This window comes from Chelonia mydas, chromosome 6 (genome assembly GCF_015237465.2).
Source record: "Chelonia mydas isolate rCheMyd1 chromosome 6, rCheMyd1.pri.v2, whole genome shotgun sequence".
NCBI classification, from domain to species: Eukaryota; Metazoa; Chordata; order Testudines; family Cheloniidae; genus Chelonia; species Chelonia mydas.
The window spans coordinates 74443923-74464009 of record NC_051246.2 but is presented as its reverse complement, the minus strand read 5'-3'; the positions used below and the strand labels follow the sequence as shown (position 1 = coordinate 74464009).

Here is a 20087-nt window from a genome sequence, read left to right as displayed (position 1 = left end):
TTTAATGACCAATACAAATCTTGGCAAAAAGTTGCTACTTCTCGCAAAGAAGCAAAAAACACTTGCAACCGAGGAGCAGTTGTTGACTCACTGTTGAAAGCTACATTTAGTTCCAGGTGGCTAGAGGCACATTTGTGCTACCCCAAAACAGATCTGAGTTTAGTAAGACTGGGAAGTCACATTCCCCAAGGCAACAGAAATCATGGATGATGTCCCAGCTGGAAAAAGAACAGGAGGACTTGTGGCACTTTAGAGCCTAACAAATTTATTAGAGCATAAACTTTCGTGAGCTACAGCCCACTTCATTGGATGCACAGAATGGAACAGACAGACAGACACAGATAAGTTGGAAGTTACCATACAAACTGTAAGAGGCTAATTAGTTAAGATGAGCTATCATCAGCAGGAGAAAAAATACTTTTGTAGTGATAATCTACAAAAGTACTAATTAACTAATTAGCCTCTCACAGTTTGTATAGTAACTTCCAACTTATCTGTGTGTATATATTTTATTTATATATCTATATCTATAGAGAACGAGCGCACGAAAGCTTAGGCTCTAATAAATTGGTGAGTCTCTAAGGTGCCACAAGTCCTCCTGTTCTTTCTGTGGATACAGACTAACGTGGCTGCTACTCTGAAACCAGCTAGAAAAGGAAGTGACGGGAGGGGACAAAGGAAGTCACACTACAACCTCGTGAGCTCCTAATGACTAGGGAATAATACACCTCCGAAAAAGTAAAAATAGTGGGAGAGAGAGAAAATTGACTGATTTAGAAGGAGCTCCATTCTCTTGCTGCCACACTCAGAATAGGATTGTGTTGTGATAATTGCAAATTTACTGTAATTTTTACTGCCTGCAAATTTACTCTAATTATGAGCTCAACTGTAACATGTGACAGTTCATAAGAGGTCACAATAACCTATAATAAAAAACGTTGATGGGAAAAGGTATGTGTGACATTGCACTCTATATGATTTTATAAAAATATGCTAATGAGTGTGAATATAATGTAACTGGAATATGTTTCATGCAGAAGATCTCTTGTAAGGTATCATTACAAAGCTTATAATCTGCTGAGTGTGGTCATCCTATTTGTATAAATGTATCATTTTTGTATCTAAAATTAGAAATATGAAATATAACTGAGGGCCTATTGTAATTATGCAAAGTGTGGGCCATTAATGGTAGTTCGGAATCTTAATGGCTCCCATTAACCAGGATAATTACCTGTAGATGGCTCTGTTTTACTTGTAAGTCTTCCTGTGTACCTGTGGGCTGGCAAGTGGATAATGAAGTCTTACAGTGACATGTGATCAGGTCAGCTGAACTGGAATCCATCTTTAACCTGGTGCTTTTCCATTGAGAAGGAGGGGTGGGAACCCAGAGGGACAAAGGATTCCCACCTTATGCAAAAGATATATAAGTGGGTGGAAGAGAACAAAGGGAGTGGCCATCATGAGAAATCCCCTAGCTCCCACCTGAGCTGGAACAAGGGCTATACCAGGGGAAAGGATTGTGCCCAGACTAGGAAGGTGTCCAGTCTGTGAAAGAAACATCTGAGGGTGAGATTTGATCTGTATTCAGTTTTATTACTGTACTAGACTTAGACTTGCGTGTTTTATTTTATTTTGCTTGGTAATTCATTTTGTTCCATCCGTTACTACCTGGAACCACTTAAATCCTACTTTCTGTATTTGATAAAAATCACTTTTTACTTATTAATTAACCCAGAGTATGTATTAATACCTGGGGGGGGGCCAAACAGCTGTGCATCTATCAGTGTTCTAGAGGGCAAACAATTTAGGAGTTTACCCTGTATAAGCTTTATACAGGGCAAAATGGATTTATTTGGGGTTTGGACCCCATTGGGAGTTGGGCATCTGAGTGTCAGACAGGAACACTTCCTAAGTTGCTTTCAGTTAGTCTGCAGCTTTGGGGCACGTGGTTCAGACCCTGGGTCTGTGTTGGAGCAGACTGGTGTGTCTGGCTCAGCAAGACAGGGTGCTGGAGTCTCAAGCTGGCAGGGAAAACAGGGGCAGAAGCAGTCTTGACACATCAGTTGGCAGCCCCAAGGGGGTTTCTGTGATCCAACCCGTCACAGTATGAAAAAGAGAGGATGACAATCTAAACAAAAAGGGCTAATGTAACTCAAGGATTGTGTTAAAATCACCCTTGGGAAACAAGAAAATGTGTCCAGAAATTAATAAGCCAAAATTGGCATGTCAGATATTAAGCCTAACTGGTGGACAAAATAATGAGAGGATGGGCTATTTCACCCATCACTCCCTTTTTGGTTCCTTAAAGAAAAACACTTTGTGGGGAAAAATAAGGAAGAACAGATGAAGGCTACCAGAGTGAGCTTCATCATCACTGCTGCCACTCCCACCACACCCAGGCCTTCGTCACCCAGATCCTGAGAAATGTCCTGACCAGACCAAGCCAGAGAGGAACCCAGATGACATCACCACCTCTACCAGCTCCAGCTGAATCCCAACCACCACCTGGGATACACCAGGATTGGACTCTAGCCGCAGGCTGGAGCTGTTGTAATTGCTGCTATCTCAACTCACTACTTCTCTTCCTCCCCCCCCCCCCCCCCCCCCCCAGGACAGTTATTACCATCTTAGATACCATCTAAAACAATGGTTCTCAACTGCTGGGGGTCTGTGGACTATGTCTTAGTGGTCCGCAAAAGACAGACTGAAAAGTAACAACAGAATTCAACTATACATACAGACAATAAGTTTCCAAAGGGGTCCACACCTCCATTCAAAATTTCCAAAGGCATCCGCAAACGAAAAAATGTTGAGAACCACTGATCTAAGACAGGTTTCAGAGGAGCAGCCGTGTTAGTCTGTATTCGCAAAAAGAAAAGGAGTACTTGTGGCACCTTAGAGACTAACTTAAATTGGTTAGTCTCTAAGGTGCCACAACTACTCCTTTTCTCTTTGATCTAAGACTGTCCGACAGTTTTTCTTTCTAAAAACTCTCTCCAGTTAACAGGGCTGGGGAAAAAAGGGAGGGTGTTAAAATAAAACCTTATTTAATTTCAAATGCTTCAACTGTTTTCCCTTCTTTTCTTTATCTTTAATAAAAAGTTAAAAAAGATTTTTAATGGCATGTTTGCCATGGTACTAAGCAGGCTGAGGTCTCTGTGTACCAAGCCCTAAACCTTGTTCAACACTGTTTAACGTTGGACAGGGACTGTCATGTTAACACATTTGGGCCACTTACTCCATCTAAATTAATGCAGCATTTCTGAAAGGAAGGAAAGATAGATCCTTCCTATAATGGACACCATGGCACCATCATGCAGAAATTAAATTTGTGGAAGAGGGAGAAGTAGTCACAAGCACTATCTGGTTCTTATGATGCACAAATCAGAAGCCAGTTAATCAACATACAGAGAGAAAGCCACTAAACATTTGGGGGTTCAAAATGCAGGGATGGAGGAGACACATGGAAACAAGTTGAAGAGACGCCCAACTGCAGGAGCAGTGGAAGGAATAACACCAACGCTCACCACAAAGAGGATGCCAGGAGTGGCAAGTAACTAACTTTATTAAAAAGACAGGTTCTCCAGCTTGGGGGAAGGTTTGGCAGGTTAATCATTTCTTGACTTTTTTTAACTCAAAACAACCACCACCATTTACTTGTGCCTTCCTCTTTGAGCTGAGCCTACAGGAAGTGGAAGCAGACAAAAACCATGGCAACAACCAACTGACTTTCAACTTGGAAAGGGCAACTGCTGGCCAGTACTTTCCCAGGCCCCAGGGCTTCCTATCCTATGCAACCTGGCAAGGTTATTTAGTTGTGTTTTCTATTCGGGGTGGAGGAAGAATAAAGGCTCTTCAAGACTCATGGGATCTTTCCATCTGCTGCTGCTTTATGCCCATAGCCCTCGAGACCCTAAGTCATAGCCACCATCTATACAGATTGGGACAGGATTCTTTTACAAGTTACTCTAAATCCGTTGCAGGGGTCCAAAATGCCAAAACCCTCCTTAAGCTCCTTCCCTGACAAGAAGTGTCAGCTAAGGACTGACACTCCCACTGCATCCTCCCTAAACTGAACCCTAGGAGATGTGGGAAAATTTCTCTTCTCTGAAAAAGTGTCCCAATCTAGCACGTGGGGTGCTGCCTGCCCAATATGCCTTTGCTCTCCACATCAGCAAAGTACTCCCACCTGGAGAATTTCAGTCAAAGTGGAGGCAGATTTTCTAATTTACTTAGTACTAAACTTACTAAAAGGTTGGAATAAAACTTTGATTTGATTTGGGGTGAAACAAACTAAACCTCCCATTTGGAGACATGGTGCTGGTTGTCAGGGGAACTATGGCTTAACCCAGACCTTAAAGGACCTAGAGTCCTGTTTTCTAGGTTTACCTTGTTCGTAATCCATTCTACTGCATATGTATCAGGGTCCGCCTGACTTTTGTTTTATACAGATCCCTTCCTCACAAAGGGTGAAGTTACAAAGGAGTTTCTGTATCTGATGAAGACAGTGGGTAGAGGGGGCAGGACTAGTCTCCCTATTTCTAGATATTGACATTAAGTAGAAGAGGAGGTAAAAGTAAACCTTTCAGATCTACTGCAAGAAAATACCCGAAGAGACTGAAATGGAACTTTGAACAGAGCAATACGCCCCCACTCCACTGGAAACGCACAAAGACAAGCAATCAGGTGCAGAACTGGAGCCTGTGGGTAGTTCAGCTTCTTGTCAGCAGTTCTGATGACTCAGAGGCTAAATATAGAGAGTGATATAAACAGAGCTGGCTGCAGAGCAAACACTGCTGAACTGACCCATCTCTCACGCATACTCTCTGAACCTGGAAGTTGCAAGCCCTCCTGCAAGGGGAGGCTGTCGGCTCCAGAGACTTTTCATTGTGCTGCCAGAGGTGCAGCTCCCTTTCATCACGGGGTTGCATTACATCACATAGCCTAATCAGGGTGAATAAAAGCAGCCCTGCTGCTTTAAAGGGACAGCATACAGCAGAGTAAAGAAAATGTTTGTTTGTAAATAAGCCAAGTTCCCTTTGCCAGTGACAAGAATAGTTACTAAAAGATCATAAAGAGTTAATAGGATATTCTTCAGGAGCAAGGAGGAATTTAGTTTGCGTTTCTCACTTTGTCTCTCCACTAGAGAGTTTAATTGACACACAAATGTGCTTGTACACATACACCCCCTGCTTTCTTCCTCAATTAATAATCAACCCAAACATCCCCCCCATCCCTAGAGAGATCTCAGTGAGATCTAGCAGTCAGAGCAAGGGACTGGAATCAGAGCTCTTGGGTCCTATTCGGTGGTCTGCTCCTCTGTCATTCTGCCACCTTGGGCAAGTCACAACCTCTGTATCCCCCTTTGTAAAATGGGATATTACTACTTTTAGAGTAAGAAATAGCTGCAGTATCTCAGATGCCACGGTGTGGTAATGACTGAAAAGCGCCGAGTTACTGGTGACCATTGTCCCCAATGACTATTAAAGGGATGCGCTTCAGTTTATAGAGTGCCTTGGGGCCTATGGTAGCACAAAAAAACTAAGTTATTTATCACAAAACAAGGCTGTAGGCAATGTGAGTGCAATTCATCCCACATCATTTGAGGTGTCCTGCACTGTTTATAGAATCACAGAAATGTAGGGCTGGAAGGGACCCTGAGAGGTCATCAACTTCAGCTTCCTGCACTGAGGCAGGACGAAGCACATCTTCTAGACCATCCCTGAGAGGTGTTTGTCCAACCTGTTCTTAAAAAGCTCCAGCGAAGGGGATTCTACAACTTCCCTTGGAAGCCTGTTCCAGAGCTTAACTACCCTTGTAGTTAGACAGTTTTTCCTAATACGTAATCTAAATCTCCCTTGCAGCAGATTAAACTCATTTTTCCTTGTGCTACTTCAGCAGACATGGAAAACAATTGAGCACATCCTCTATGTAACAGTCCTTAAGTCTCCAAATATGTTATCAAGTCCCTGCTCAGTCTTCTTTTCTCAAGACTAAATATGCCCAGTTTTTTTTTTTTTAAGCCTTTCCTCCTGGGTCAGGCTCTCTAAACCTTTTCTGATTTTTTTTGCTCTCCTCTGGAATTTCTCCAATTTTTCCATATCTTTCCTGAAGTGTGGCACCCAGAATTGGACAAAATTCTCCAGCATAGGCCTCACCAGTGCTGAGTAAAGCAGATTTACTGCCGGTGTCTTATATATGACACTGCTAATACACCCCAAAATATTAGCCTTTTTCACAACTGCATCAGATTGTTGACTTGTATTCAGTTTATCCACTATAACCCCCAGATCCTTTTCAGCAATACTACCACCTACCCAGTCGATTTAAGACCAATTCCCTCATTTGTTAAGGTCGTTTTGAATATTAATCCTATCTTCCAAAGTGTACGCAATCAGCTTTGTGTCATCTGCACATTTTATAAGCACACTCTCTGCTCCATTATCCAAGTCATTAATGAAAATATTTTCTAGTCCCAGACTCAGGACTGACCCTTGCAGAACCCGACTAGATATGCCATTCCAGTCTGACAGCAAACTATTGATAACTACTCGGAGTATGGTCTTATCAACCAGTTATACACCCACCTTATAGTAATTTAATCTAGACTGCATTTCCCTAGTTTGCTTATGAGAATGTCATGTATTACTGTGTCAAAAGCCTTACGAAAAATCAAGATTTATGTCTATTGCTCCCTCCATCTACTAGGCCAGTAACTCTGTCAAAGAAAGAAATTACGTTGGTTTAGGATGATTTGTTCTTGCCAAATCTCTGTTGGCTATTCTGTATAAACTTCTTATCCTCCAGGTGCTTAGAAGTTGATCGTTTAATAATTTGTCCCAATAACTTTCAAGGTATCAAATTAGGCTGACTGCTCTATAAATCCCCAGGTCCCCTTTGGTCTTCTATTTAAAAGACAAATACTATGTTTTTCCCTCTCCAGTCCTCTGGGACCTCACCCATCCTCCATGAATTCCCAAAGATAATAGCTAGTGTTCTGAGATTGTTTCAGCTATTTCCTTAAGTATCCTATGGTGAATTTAATCAGGGTCTTCCAACTTCAATACATTAGCTTAATTAACCTGTTATCCCTATTTTGGTTTGCATTCCTTCCCCCTTGTTGTTTATATTGTATTGAGTATCTGGTCACCATTAACCTTTTTAGTAAAGATTGAGGCAAAATAGATATTAAACATCTCAGCCTTCCTGATGTCATCAATTAACAATTTTCCTTCTTCACCAAGTAGAGGACCTACACTTTCCTTCATCTTTTTCTTTCTCCTAATGTATTTAAAGGCAACAAGAAAGAGGTTATTTAATGTCCCTTGCTAGGTGTAACTCATTTTGTGCCTTGGCCTCTCTGATTTTGTCTCTACATGCATGTGCTATTCTTTTGTACTCCTCCCTAGCAATTCTTCCGTGATTTCACTTTTTGGAAAATTAAAGATCTCCTGATGGAGCCATGTTGGCCTCTCTCTCTTCTTCCTATCTTTCCTTTACATCAGAATAGTTGGCAGCTGTGCATTAAATATGGTCTCCTTGAGAAACTGCCAGCTCTCCAGAACTCTTTTATCCCTTAGATTTTCTTTCCATGGGACTTTACTTAACAGTTCTCCAAGTTCATTTAAGTCTGCTTTTTTCAAGTCCTTTGTCCTAATTCTGCAGCTCTCACTCCTGTCTTTGTTTAGAATCATGAAATCTATCATTTCATGATCACGTTACTCAAACTGCCTTCCTGCTTCAGATTTGCAACCAATTCCTCCCAGCTGGCTAGAATCAACTCTAAAATGGCTGTCCCGTGGTTACTTCCTCCACTTTCTGAAATTCATCCCACATCATTTGAGGTGTCCTGCACTATTATTTCACTTTACTGTGGGGGAAGCACCATATATTTAGGCTGCAATCCCATTGCTATTCCAGAGTTCCCCAAGACACCCCCTTAGGCCCTTTTTATCCCAAGCTAAACCTTTGTTGCAGTTACTTATGTAGAACTCTCAATTTTCCCATAGCTAGGCCTTTTCTTACCCTCTACTCACTGCTTCATTGGCAATTAGAACAGAGCAGGAATCAGTTTCCCCATCCTAAGAGAATTTTGAGATGTCTAAAATTTCCCCCATCCCAAATCAAGACAAAGTCAAAGTCTCCAATGTTTGCCAAACAAAAACAAACCCCCACCCCTCCAAAAAAAAAAAAAAAGATCAAAATATGTTGAAGGATTTTGATAACATTAAAAAAAAATTAATTTCAAGCTTTTTTCTATATATTATATTTTTAGAAATATTTTATTTATATCAGTTTTGAACCAAAAATGAACCTTTTCATTTTGAAAGTGTTAAAGTAGAATGTTTTGACAATTTGGTAACTTTTGAAATAAAAAATCCCCCAAATGGGAAATTTGTTGAAAATGATCCAGAACAGTTTCAGTTTTGACATATCAGGATTTTTGATGAAAAATGTTTAGTAAAAAAATTAAAAAAAAAAAATCACTAGACACGTGAGCAACTGTGATGCAGAAAGGGATGGATAAATCTTGGACAATGTCCTGTGCCTACAGCCTATACTGGAGGGTCTTAGACCACAGACTCCCTAATGGATGGATAATCCAAAATGTTTCAAGAGAGGCTTCAGATGATGAATTTGTATAAGAAAAAACATATGTGAAACATGACAAGTTTCACTTTCAAGTGGAAAGTTTTCAGGAGGAAGAATTTATTTTGCTGTTTTTAATTTTACTGCAATGGGCTCATTTCCAGAGACCTGCCCACAACCAGTATGGATCTAGTCCTAAACGTTTCATACACAGGGCCAATGCTCAGGCCAATCACAGTTTTCTTCCTCACAATTAGATCAAGACAATTTGCTAACATACATGGGGAATTTCCAAATAGGGTAGCAATAAATTTCTATTGCTAGGTCCCATTGTTTTCTGAACATGGTCAGCACACCTAAATCAACTGCGGGATTTCCGATGTGTTTGAAGGGGGCTTTGTTGTTGGTTGTAATGTACTTATTTACCACGATAGTTCAGCTCTGATTCAGCATCTGGTTCTCATTGAGGTGCTGCTTTTTTTAACCCAATCTTCCAGCTGACTTGATTGCAGCACAAAGAGGTCAAGAAACTTGTCTGAGGACATGTAGCAAGTCAGTGGCTCCACTTGGAATAAAGCCCAGAACTGTCCTGGGCTACTAGGTCTTTACTCCTAAAGAGACAATTTTACCTTCTGTGACATGATCTTACAGTTGTGCACAGTAGCCAATGTTGGATTTAAGGGATGAGGGAGGGATAGAATAAAACTGGACCCCACAAAATTGCAGCCTGTTCAGTAAGTGCCTTTTCAGTAGGAAATTGCTGAAGTGTTCCACTGAGTTATCGCAGCAAGTAAAGCTCAGGTTTAAGTGACTTAGGTGCTCACACACAAGCAGCACAGCATACATGCGTGCACCCAACCTACCAATCACAGCAACATCCCAGATTTCCCATTCATTTCCAGTCTACCTCCAGTAAACCAGAAGAGAGTTCTCCAGTGTCTCTCCTGCACACAGAAAGTTGCGTTTTAGCTCCACCTCCTGGTTTCTTGGTACATGGTGGGGGCATTGGGGGGCAGGGGGTAAGAGGGGAGATTACCAGAAGGTATGGAGCCTTAAACAAATGGAGGGCACTATGGGGCACGCAAGAGTGAGGAGAGAACTAAAGGTCCCTTGTGCATAGTTTGAAAAGGGCCCTGCAGAACCATGGACTGACCATAGCAATTCTAAGTAGCAGAGCCTGGATGTGGAAATATTTTCTATAGTAGCCCACATTTGAAAAGCACTTTGAAGAGTTTCAGAGTAACAGAGTAAAAAGTAGAGTAAAACCATGAAGTGCTACATAATATCACATCATTGTTCTAACTCCATACTGAGGATGAAGACGCAATTATTTTATTTGAATATATCATTGCATCAAATGAAGGCATAAAAAGCCTGAATATGCCAAACAGCTAACAGGACAAATAACTCCAGTACTGGAAGTTTTTCCGACATACTAGTGCAGCAACTGGCAGCTATTTTGCCAGCTCAGGATCCACCAAACACTCATATCTGTTGGAGGAACATCCCACTGGCCCTATTCTTTGTTCCAGGTGTTCAGGAGTGTGGTTGTGACTATGCTATGATATTCTAAATGTTTCCTGTTATAACCCTGGAATCGTGGGCTGTGACCAAGACTCTGAGTTGTTGAAATGGGGCGCCCAGTTTTGGGGTTAGTTTCACAGCAAAATAGAAGCTTTACAGACAAATGGCAGCTCAGGTTTCCTATTTTCAGAGATTGCCCCTTCCGCTGCCCCAAAGGACAAACCACAGCCCATCATAAGCCAGCTCGTGTGTCTCTAGGCACTAACTGTCCTTTAAACAGCAGGCACAGAACTTTATTTATGGATTGTGCCAACAGCCAAAGGAAGTCCTCCAAGCAGGGTCAGTAGGGAAGAGAATGCATTGGCACAGATAGGACATTAAAACTCTATGTGGTCGAAGGCACAGCTCCACATTAACACAAGGGCTCAGTACTACCCCTCTCCTAAGGAAAAGAATCCCTGAGCAGTTCTAAATGTCAGTACCTATCCCAGTGTCAAGTCCTGCAGAACCACTGGCTGAGATTTCTCACACCTGTTTTTGGTTTTGTTTTTTAAATGGTTGAACAGCTCCCCCTCCTTTTCAACTGTCTGTCCTTCCAGTTCAAACAAAGACACAGGAGCTCCTCCTTGGCTGGCTGCAGGAGCTGGTAGTGCAGGCGGATGCTTTTGTTTACTAACTCTCCCACAAGCTTGGCTGACACGCGATTCAATTCTATTCTCCTGGCTCAGTCATTCCCCACGTATGTCCTGCACTGCAGTCAGTCGCATGGCTCTCTCAGTGCCATAACAGCACACGCTTCTTGCCTGGGGGAGAGGGGAGGGAACAGGCCAAGATTTTCTATTGGGTTTGTTTTTGTTTTTTTGAGGGGGGCATTCTTGGATGCATTTCCCTGACAAAGACATCGGATAGCTACACTCCCCAGATGGAAAGGGTCAAGTTACAACCAGTTCCACTGCTTCCCTGACAGCAAAGATTGTTACCCTTCCCTTTGCTGTAAGAAGCAAGCGCACAGTGAGACAGGGACAGCTAGTAAGAGTGCCATTTAGAAGGTGGGGAAAACAAACAATGCACAAAAATAACTTGTGATATGGTATTTCTGATGTCAGAATGACATCCTACAGTCCAGACAGCCAACTTTCACATTTCCTCAGTTGGTCTTTCTAGAACATTCCCTTAATAATTCTGCTGTTGGGTCATGAGAAGCAAACTTTGGGACCCTTCATCTCCAAAAGTTAAGTGAACCCAAACTTTGCCCAACCAAGGGCCATCCCAGCAACTCTCCAGGAGCTAAATTCCTCACCTAACTTGAGTAAGACCAAAGCAGTGCCCACCTTTAAATGACTCCACTGGGGTGAGGGAAGCATTCGCCCTCTGAAGACCACAGGAGGGCATCAGCAGCTACCAGTCCCAGTATGTAGCACTCCTTGATCTTAGTGGAAGTCTGCTCAAATCATGATGAGGTATTGCACGTTAGAGCCTGTGCACTCTGTTAGCTACCTTCATGTCAAAGAGGAGGACAGCGCTGGGCTGCACTTTGGACATGCCCATTCTAAACCCTGGATTATCAGGGACTTCTAGTTCCCTCTTACTCAGAGATTAGAAGGCAGGGTGGAATGATGTCATACAGATGCCTTTTGCGGCATGGAAATTAGCCAAAATATGACAGACATCGATTAGGATTGGCTCACGGTGCAGACTCTAGCCACAACAAGTGGCACAAGTGTGTATTCAGCATGGACAATGACTACACAGAGATGGGAGGTGAAGGGTCAGATGAGCCAGAGGCTCCTGGATGCCATGCCTGGATAACCAAATCCCCTTCTCCCCCCAAAAAGAACACCTACCCTCTGTATGTGGAGCCTGTGGAACTGGTCTGCAATGCATTGTAACTTCCTTGCAATCTGAACCTCAGCACGTGCTTCCCGTTGACCTTCCCGAGGCTCCTCTTGCAGGTGTGGATTCAATGCAAAGCCAACTGGGGGGACATGTAAACGGTACCCAGCATTCCCTGCAAGACATTAGAGATGAGACGGCTCAATGGCTTGGTCTCCCAGCTTAAAGCCTGGTTCCCCTTCTCACCATTACACATCATGAAGGAAAACCTGTGTAACTGCAAACTTCTGACTCAGGCTAAAGTCCAGTTTCTGCAGCCTAAACAATGACTAATCATACTAAGTATTCAGTAAAACATTCACTCAGAGTTTTAAGTAGATTTACATTGATCCAGCAGAGTGTATTATGTTCCTCCCATAACCGAGTGACCTGAAAGAAAAAAACCACATTGAGATAGGGAAAGCTCTCACACATGGATCAGGCTTGTTTATAGTTCAGTCAATGTTGGGATTTTATCTGGAATGACAGTCTTACACTTATGCAGTACCTATGTCCCTCCTAAACATCAATAATCTCCTGGCATAATCCTTGCTGCAGCTTCCAAATCAGGCATCACTCACAACCGCCCAGCATTTAGGACCAAGTTGCACCTTGGGATACACTTTATAACAGGTGCCACATGTGAGGATACAAAGGCAGAATTTGACTCAAAGTTGTTGGTGGGGGGAGAGAATGGCTTTTTTTTTAAAACCTGAAATGTAAGTCAGGAATGATTCATGTCGCCAATTCAGCTTTAACAGAAATTCAGGCCAATTACCTCTTTACCACTAAAAAACTGGCTGTTCATGTTATTTATCTGACAACTTTTTTCTCAGCCAAGAACCCAACAAAAGACTCTCAACATCTGAACCTCTGTGTTTACTGTCTCTGCACTGACAACACTCATGCAGTCCCATCCACATGACAAGATTCACCTGGGCAGCCTGGAGAAAGGGAAGATTTAACTCTTCGCAGGCAAATTGGCAGAATGTGCACTGGGGCAAGGGAAGCACTTGATCGCCCTCTGAAGCCTGCAGGAGGGTCTCAGCCTTAAGTGCTGCTGTAGGTGTCTAGCAATAACTTCAACTGCCTTATAATGGAGTTTGGGGGGGGGGGGGGGGAGGAGCTGGTGTTTAATGGATGGCAGAAGCAGTGAGAAAAGGGACAGCTCCTGCAGTGAGTAGGCAAGGGTGAGAAGCAGAGAGAGCTGTCTTTCTTTCAGGTGCAGCAGAATAAGTAACCCTCTCTTGTCCAGTGGGAGAAAGAGGGGAAGCGCTAGAGGGGCAGTTTTCCCTTCTGCAAAGCTAGTGATGCTGGAGTGCTCTTACCATAGAAGAGTCTCTGGGGCTCTTCAGTGACTCCACATGGCAACATGACATCCTGAGTGGAAGAGGATGGACTGAGTGTTTGGGTTGCCTTGTCCTGCTGCTCAGCATGCCTGATACCTGGACCACAGCAGTGTGTGAGTGGGAACAGTTGAAACCTCCCCAGCAGGCAGCTGTAGGATTGGTTCTGTGTGAAAATGCCAGGAGGGGTCATCTCACCAGGCTGACCTGTGAGTCCAAAGTCAGAGTGAAACACGTCATCATCCAGCCCGTCCAAGCTGGAATAGTCCTCTTCTAGGTAGCTGGGGGGATCCATTGCTCCTGCAACAAATGAACACTTGAGAAAATGGCTAAGATACAACCAGAGTGCAGTCCAGAATAACCCCCTCACCCCTAATTCCATCCAGGAACACACAGTTCTCCCTACTTCCCCAAGCTTTTTCCTCCTAAAACAAAGCGTACATGACCTGAAAAGATCAGAAATAAGCTGATGATTAAGGCCTTGTGGTCAAGTTCTGGAGCCCTTGAAGAGACAGCTCTGCAAGCCAAAAAGGCTCCACATATGGTTGGAAGTCTTAAAGACCGCTCGCCCCCCCCCCAATAAAAGAATAGTCATGGCGAGACAGAGGGACATTGTTTTAAAAAGCAAATCCAACCTGCATAGCCACCCCCCTCCACACACACACACATTTTGGGAATCTTTACATTTGCCTTCTGATTTCAGAACCTTTAGGTTACACCAAATAGTAAGAGACTTGCCATAAAACCGTAAGTCTTGTCCATACTGCTTTCTGTCAAACACTCCATAACCGCTGGTTACTTCATTCCCTGCCCCACAACCTAACCAAGCAAATGCCCAAAACTCATGCAGCCCCACCACCCCCACGTACCCTTCACTACTACAGAATCTATCCAAAACACCCTTCCTTTAGTTCACCCTAGAATTATAGAAGTCAGTGAGTATTTGGTCATGCCAGTATCTCAAGCAGTGCCTTTATACACGTCGAAGTATATTCCTGAGCCCCATTATGTCCTAACACCAGGCAAAAGAGGGTAGGAAAATGAAAACCACTCTTTTAGAGCTTCTGCTAACACAGGATAAGCAGAAGCAGCCTGGCCAATGAATCCAGCAATCCTTTCCTGTTACCTGTGCATCTAACCCTATTTGAAGACAGTCTCCTAAGAGATCCATCCCCAGGATTTCCACTCAGTTTTTAAACAAGGAAGTGAAGTTCAACTCTTCATATCTCCTTTGCTCTGGTTTTGACCAAAACTTAACAGGATGGCAGACTAGTAAAAGGAATCCTACGCTTAAAGGAAATAAAAAGACAATCTATCCAGTACTTCCCTCACCGTTCTCCACATGTACCTCCTCCCATGTAAATATGAACTCAGGCCACCACTGTCCTAAAGAAGATACAGAGATGGGAAGGAATAAGGTTTTCCGCTCTCAAAAAGAGGTTACAACTGCAAATAGCATTAAAATGTATAACTCGAGTTATAGCTACATTTGGTACAAAAAGCTAAATGTGACAAACTCCAAAGCCAGGAAGTTTACTAGGTACACAAAACATTTAACAAAAGGGGCTTCAGAACAGTCAGAAATCTTAGTCCACATCCTATTCTGGTGGGCCAAGATGAGGTCATGCTTTGTTCTGAGGCCCAAAGAAGAAGACATTTGACAAGTCCAGAGCATCACCTACCCGAAGAGCCACTTAATTTCTTCATGACCCCAAAATAAAGTTTGCTAGCTCCTTCAAAAACAAGAACAGCAAAAATAGAGTTTCTCAAAGGGAGATGCATCAAACAAATCAGAGTTTGCAAGGGTTGTTTATGACTGTGGGAGCACATATGCATGGAGTATCATACCTTCAATCTGCCTACCGCATTCTCCTGAGGAGACAAGAAAACCTGCTATCTGAGAAAGCCTGAGCACACTGACAGTGGAATTCTTATACATTACAGTATCAGAGGCTACTCTCAAGATAAGCAGACAGTAAAAACAGAGAGAGGGTTCAACATACACATGCCTCTGCCTGCTTCCCAAAACAAAGTTGGCTGGTCTAAGTTTAGGACTACCATATTTCTTTCCTTCATTTCCTTCCCTTTGTGGGCTTACGTACCACAAAGTTATACCCGTACAGAGGACTTAAATACAATGTTTGAGGCCAGCAAGGTTTAAAACAGAAACTTTAAACCCCAGAAGAGATTCAATAGTGGAAACACATTATCTGGGCTATTGGACACTACCATAATTTCTAGCATCACAAGTGTACTCAGCATTGTATGTACGAGCCATGGTCTTATACAGGCACTTCATACTAGAGGTAACGGTTTCCAAAAAGCAATATGCTTTGGAATAATGCTAGCACTAACTTGTTTCTTTATGATTATTAACATTTATGCAAATCACCATTTTTTAAAAGTCTCTGCCTTTGGCAAGTGCCCGAATAATTGCTTTGTGAGCAATACACTGAATTAGCTCACTGCCAAAGAGGCACAAGTATTTTTCAACAGCTACTTGCATGAATCTAACTATAAGGAAGTGATCACATCAGGTTGAGGAAACTCAACAGAAGAGGAGTTTTATTTATTTTAAGTAAATCAGATACCAAGGTGACTAGGACTGAGGATACTGCAAATATTTTTCTGGTGAAAGGAGGTACAGTTTATAGTCAGAGAGTAACTGGCGAGAAGATTCCCCGTCACCAGTTTGGGGTTCATGAGCTCACAGAACAGAGAGAAACAGATGTCACCCAGGCTCAGTTGGGGACAATATAAACATCTCCCTGATGCCAACAGGGGAAGCCATTTCCTGGATGGGGGAAGAGGGTCACTCAGCGTAGTGAACTAAACGGTACCAGCAGAGTGCGGATTTCTCCATGCTGAGGTGATGAGGGTTGGGGTCTCCAGGACCCAGACCGGGGAGAACGGAAGGCACCCGCTCTAGGCGGGTAACTGCAAACCCCATGGGTTTAAGTGCAGGTCCCGACCCTTCTCAGTCCATACCTGACTCCTGGCCCTTATGGCACAAAGTGCTGCAACCGGGATGGCTCGATTTCGGCCCCAAGCCCAGCCAAGAGGCACCCGAGAGAGAAGCTGCCACAGGCTCGCTCTCTCCCCACCACCCTAGGGCTCCTGATCCACGGCCCCCTTCCAGCCAGCCCCGCCTGGACCAGAGGCGGGCTGCTAGGTCAGTGCCCGCCGGGACTGAGCCCCCCTGCAGCAGCAGCAGCTCCGGAGCCGCTGCCATGAGCGTGCGGGGTCTCTGCCCCCCGGGTAGGGCAGGAGCCGGGGAGCACGGGGTGAAAAGGGACCTCCTGACTGACCCGCCCGGGAGCGCCTCCCGCGGTAGAGCTGAGGCGCGCTCCGCTCCATGCCCGCAGCGGGAAGGCGGCCGGCAGCAGCCCCCGGCCCGGCGGGCACTCACCTGTGGCAGGGGAGGCAGGGCAGGGCAGGGCGCCGCCGAACGGGCGGAGGGGCGCGGGCGCCGAGCCCGGGCAGAGCGAGGAGCTCCCAAGCTGCAGCCTCAGGCGCCGCCGCGCCGCATTGTTTCCAAAATACACTTGCTTCCTGGCATCCCCCAAACAGCTGATAGGAGCCCCGCCTCCCAGTGACGTACACGCCAACCAGCCAATACGGAAAGAGCGTCCCCCCCCCCCCCCCCCGCGCTGCCTCAGCAGCAGGGACAGACGCTAATGTGCAGCCTTCCATGTAAACCAGAGTAAGGGAGGCAGGGCAAATCCCCAGCGCCTCATGAAGCGCACAATGCACAGCAGGGCTGGTGAAGGGAGGCTCCGTCTGCTGTTATGCTACAGCTAGCCCGAGGGGTTGCAGGGCCAGGAAGACTTGTGATAAGGTCTTTGACACAGTCCTCTATGACGGGCTCATAAGCAAAGCGGGGAAACGTGGTCTAGCTGAAACTACTATAAGGTGGGGTGCACAAGTGGTTGAAAGACCATCCTCATCGAACTGGGAGGGTGTATCTAGCGGGGCCCTGCAGGGGTCAATCCTAGGTCAGGTACTATTCATTATTTTTCATTAATGACTTGTCTAATGGAGCAGAGAGTATGCTTGTAAGATTAGGGAATGACATCAAACTGGCAGGGGTTGCTACAACAATGGTAATACCTTGCAGTCATCCACGGATGTTGAAGTGCCATGGAAAGAGGCATAAATAGTAAGGCTGTTGATTAATCACAGTTAACTCACACGATTAACTAAAAAAAAAAATCATGATTTAAAAAATTAATCGCGGTTTTAATCGCACTGTTAAACAAGAGAATACCAATTGAAATTTATGAAATATTTTGGATGTTTTTCTGCATTTTCATATATGTTGTAATTTAAATCAGTGTCTATTATTTTTTATTACAAATATTTGGACAGTAAAAATGATAAACAAAAGAAATAGTATTTTTCAGTTCATCTCATACAAGTACTGTAGTGCAATCTCCTTGTTGTGAAAGTGAAACTTACAAATGTAGATTTTTTATGTTACATAACTGCACTCAAAACCAAAACAATGTAAAACTTCAGAGCCTACAAGTCCACTCAGTCCTACTTCTTGTTCACCAGTCGCTAAGACAAACAAGTATGTTTACATTTACAGGAGATAATGCTGCCCTCTTCTTATTTACAGTGTCACCAGAAAATGAGAACAGGCATTTGCATGGGACTTTTGTAGCCAGCATTGCAAGGTATTTACATGCCAGATATGCTAAACATTCATATGCCCCTTCATGCTTCTGCCACCATTCCAGAGGACATGCTTCCATGCTTGTTAAAAAATAATGCATTAGTTACATTTGTGACTGAACTCCTTGGGAGAGAATTGTATGTTCCCTGCTCTGTTTTACCTGCATTCTGCCATATATTTCATGTCATAGCAGTCTCAGATGAGGACCCAGCACATGTTGTTCATTTTAAGAACACTTTCACTGCAGATTTCACAAAATGCAAAGAAAGTACGAATGTGAGATTTCTAAAGATAGCTACAGCACTTGACCCAAGGTTTAAGAATCTGAAGTGCCTTCCAAAATCTGAGAGGGATGAGGTGTGGAACATGCTTTCAGAAGCCTTAAAAGGGCAACACTCCGATGTGGAAACTACAGAACCCGAACCACCATAAAAGAAAATCAACCTTCTGCTGACTCAGATAATGAAAATGAACATGCATTGGTCTGCACTGCTTTGGATTGTTATCGACCAGAACCCATCATCACCAGGGGATGTATGTCCCCTGGAATGGTGGTTGAAGCACAAAGGAACATATGATTCTTTAGCACATCTGGCACATAAAGATCTTGCAACGCTGGCTACAATAGTATCATGCAAATGCCTGTTCTCACTTTCAGATGACATTTACAAAAAGCGAGCAGCATTATCTTCTGCAAATGTAAACAAACTTATTTGTCTGAATGACTGACTGAACAAGAAGCAGGACTGAGTTGACTTGCAGGCTCTAAACTTTTACATTTTTTGTTTTTGAATGCAGGTTTGTTTTTTGTGGTTTTTTTTACATAATTCTACATTTGTAAGTTCAACTTTCATGATAAAGAGATTGCACTATGGTACTTGTATTAGATGAATTGAAAAATACTATTTTGGGGCGGGGGGTTACAGTGCAAATACTTGTAATCAAAAATAAATATAAAGTGAGCACTGTACACTTTGTATTTGGTGTTGTAATTGAAATCAATATATTTGAAAATGTAGAAAACATCCAAAAATATTTAAATAAATAGTATTCTATTATTGTTTAACAGTGCGATTAATAGCGCGATTAAGCGCGATTAATTTTTTTAATCACTTGACAGCACTAATAAATAGTATTCCCATTCTTACAGATGGGGAAACTGAGGCACCAAAAAATCAAGGCCAATATTTTTAAAAGTCGATAGTGGCTTGAGATATAGGGTGACCATATTTCCCAAAGGGAAAACAGGACACCACATGGGGCTGACCCAAGTTCTTCCCCCCGCCTCCGTGGGGCTGGCCCAAGCCACTTGCCCCAGCCCTGCCTACCCTCCTCCCTCCCACCACGCAATGCTGTTACAGGTTGCTCCAGCTCTCCCTCCCCCACTCCCCGCACCAGGCTGGCATTGCTGATCAGCCCCTGCACATTCCTTCGCTCCACACCCCACTTTTTTGACAAATGTGGGCATTTGTCCCCTTTGCTCTTGCCACGACAAATGCCCTCTTTTGCCAAAAAAGTCCGAACAGCTGGGACAGGGCTTAAAAAAGGGACTGTCCCAGCCAAAACGGGATGAATGGTCACCCTACTTGAGGTATCTCAGCTTTTGGGTATCCAACTTGACATACCTTAAGCCTGATTTTCAGAAATGTTGAGCATTCACAACCCCATTTGAACTCAGTGGGAACTGTGACGTGTTTAGCCCCTTTGAAAATCAGGCCCAAGTTATGAAGGAATGGATTGCCACTGATATCTCCCCAATTCCACATTACACCTGGAGTGCTTTTGTCCTTTTACATACTTTTGGCAGCAAGGGCTTCTTGTGGAAAATTCTAAACCTCCAGTCAAGAACAATGTTCAGGTCTTTGGAGGAGGTGATTAAAGGCCTTCTGATATGTGGTGCTTTTCCTTTGGGACCTTTGACCTCCTTTGTACCAGGACACAACACTGTCTGCAGTAGGTGTGAATCAATCCATCCTTTTAGCAGAGTTTTCTAGCCAACGATAGGAATTAGGGACCCAGTCTCTGGTACTCCATTTCTGCACTCAGCTCAGCATAGCAAACTTCAGGGGAAAAGGGGC

General features: G+C 43.7%; 1 protein-coding gene across 8 annotated transcripts in view; it reads right to left on the bottom strand.

Annotated features, from left to right (window-relative positions):
* The window catches only part of BMF (Bcl2 modifying factor), a 35494-nt gene extending 18527 nt beyond the window's left edge, over window positions 1-16967 (bottom strand). For 4 of the 8 annotated variants that reach the window (XR_005225532.2, XM_037900494.2, XM_037900495.2 and 1 more), the window contains exons 1-3: window positions 16741-16952; window positions 13314-13631; window positions 11958-12121 (exon numbers count right to left, since the gene is read on the bottom strand). Coding sequence is in view for 7 of the 8 variants with exons in the window: in XM_037900494.2 (XP_037756422.1) it covers window positions 11958-12121; window positions 13314-13626 (477 nt within the window). In the remaining variant the exon portion in view is untranslated. The other 4 variants (XM_043548863.1, XM_043548864.1, XM_037900496.2 and 1 more) reach the window with 4 other exon arrangements.
* Between the last annotated feature and the right edge of the window lie 3120 nt (window positions 16968-20087).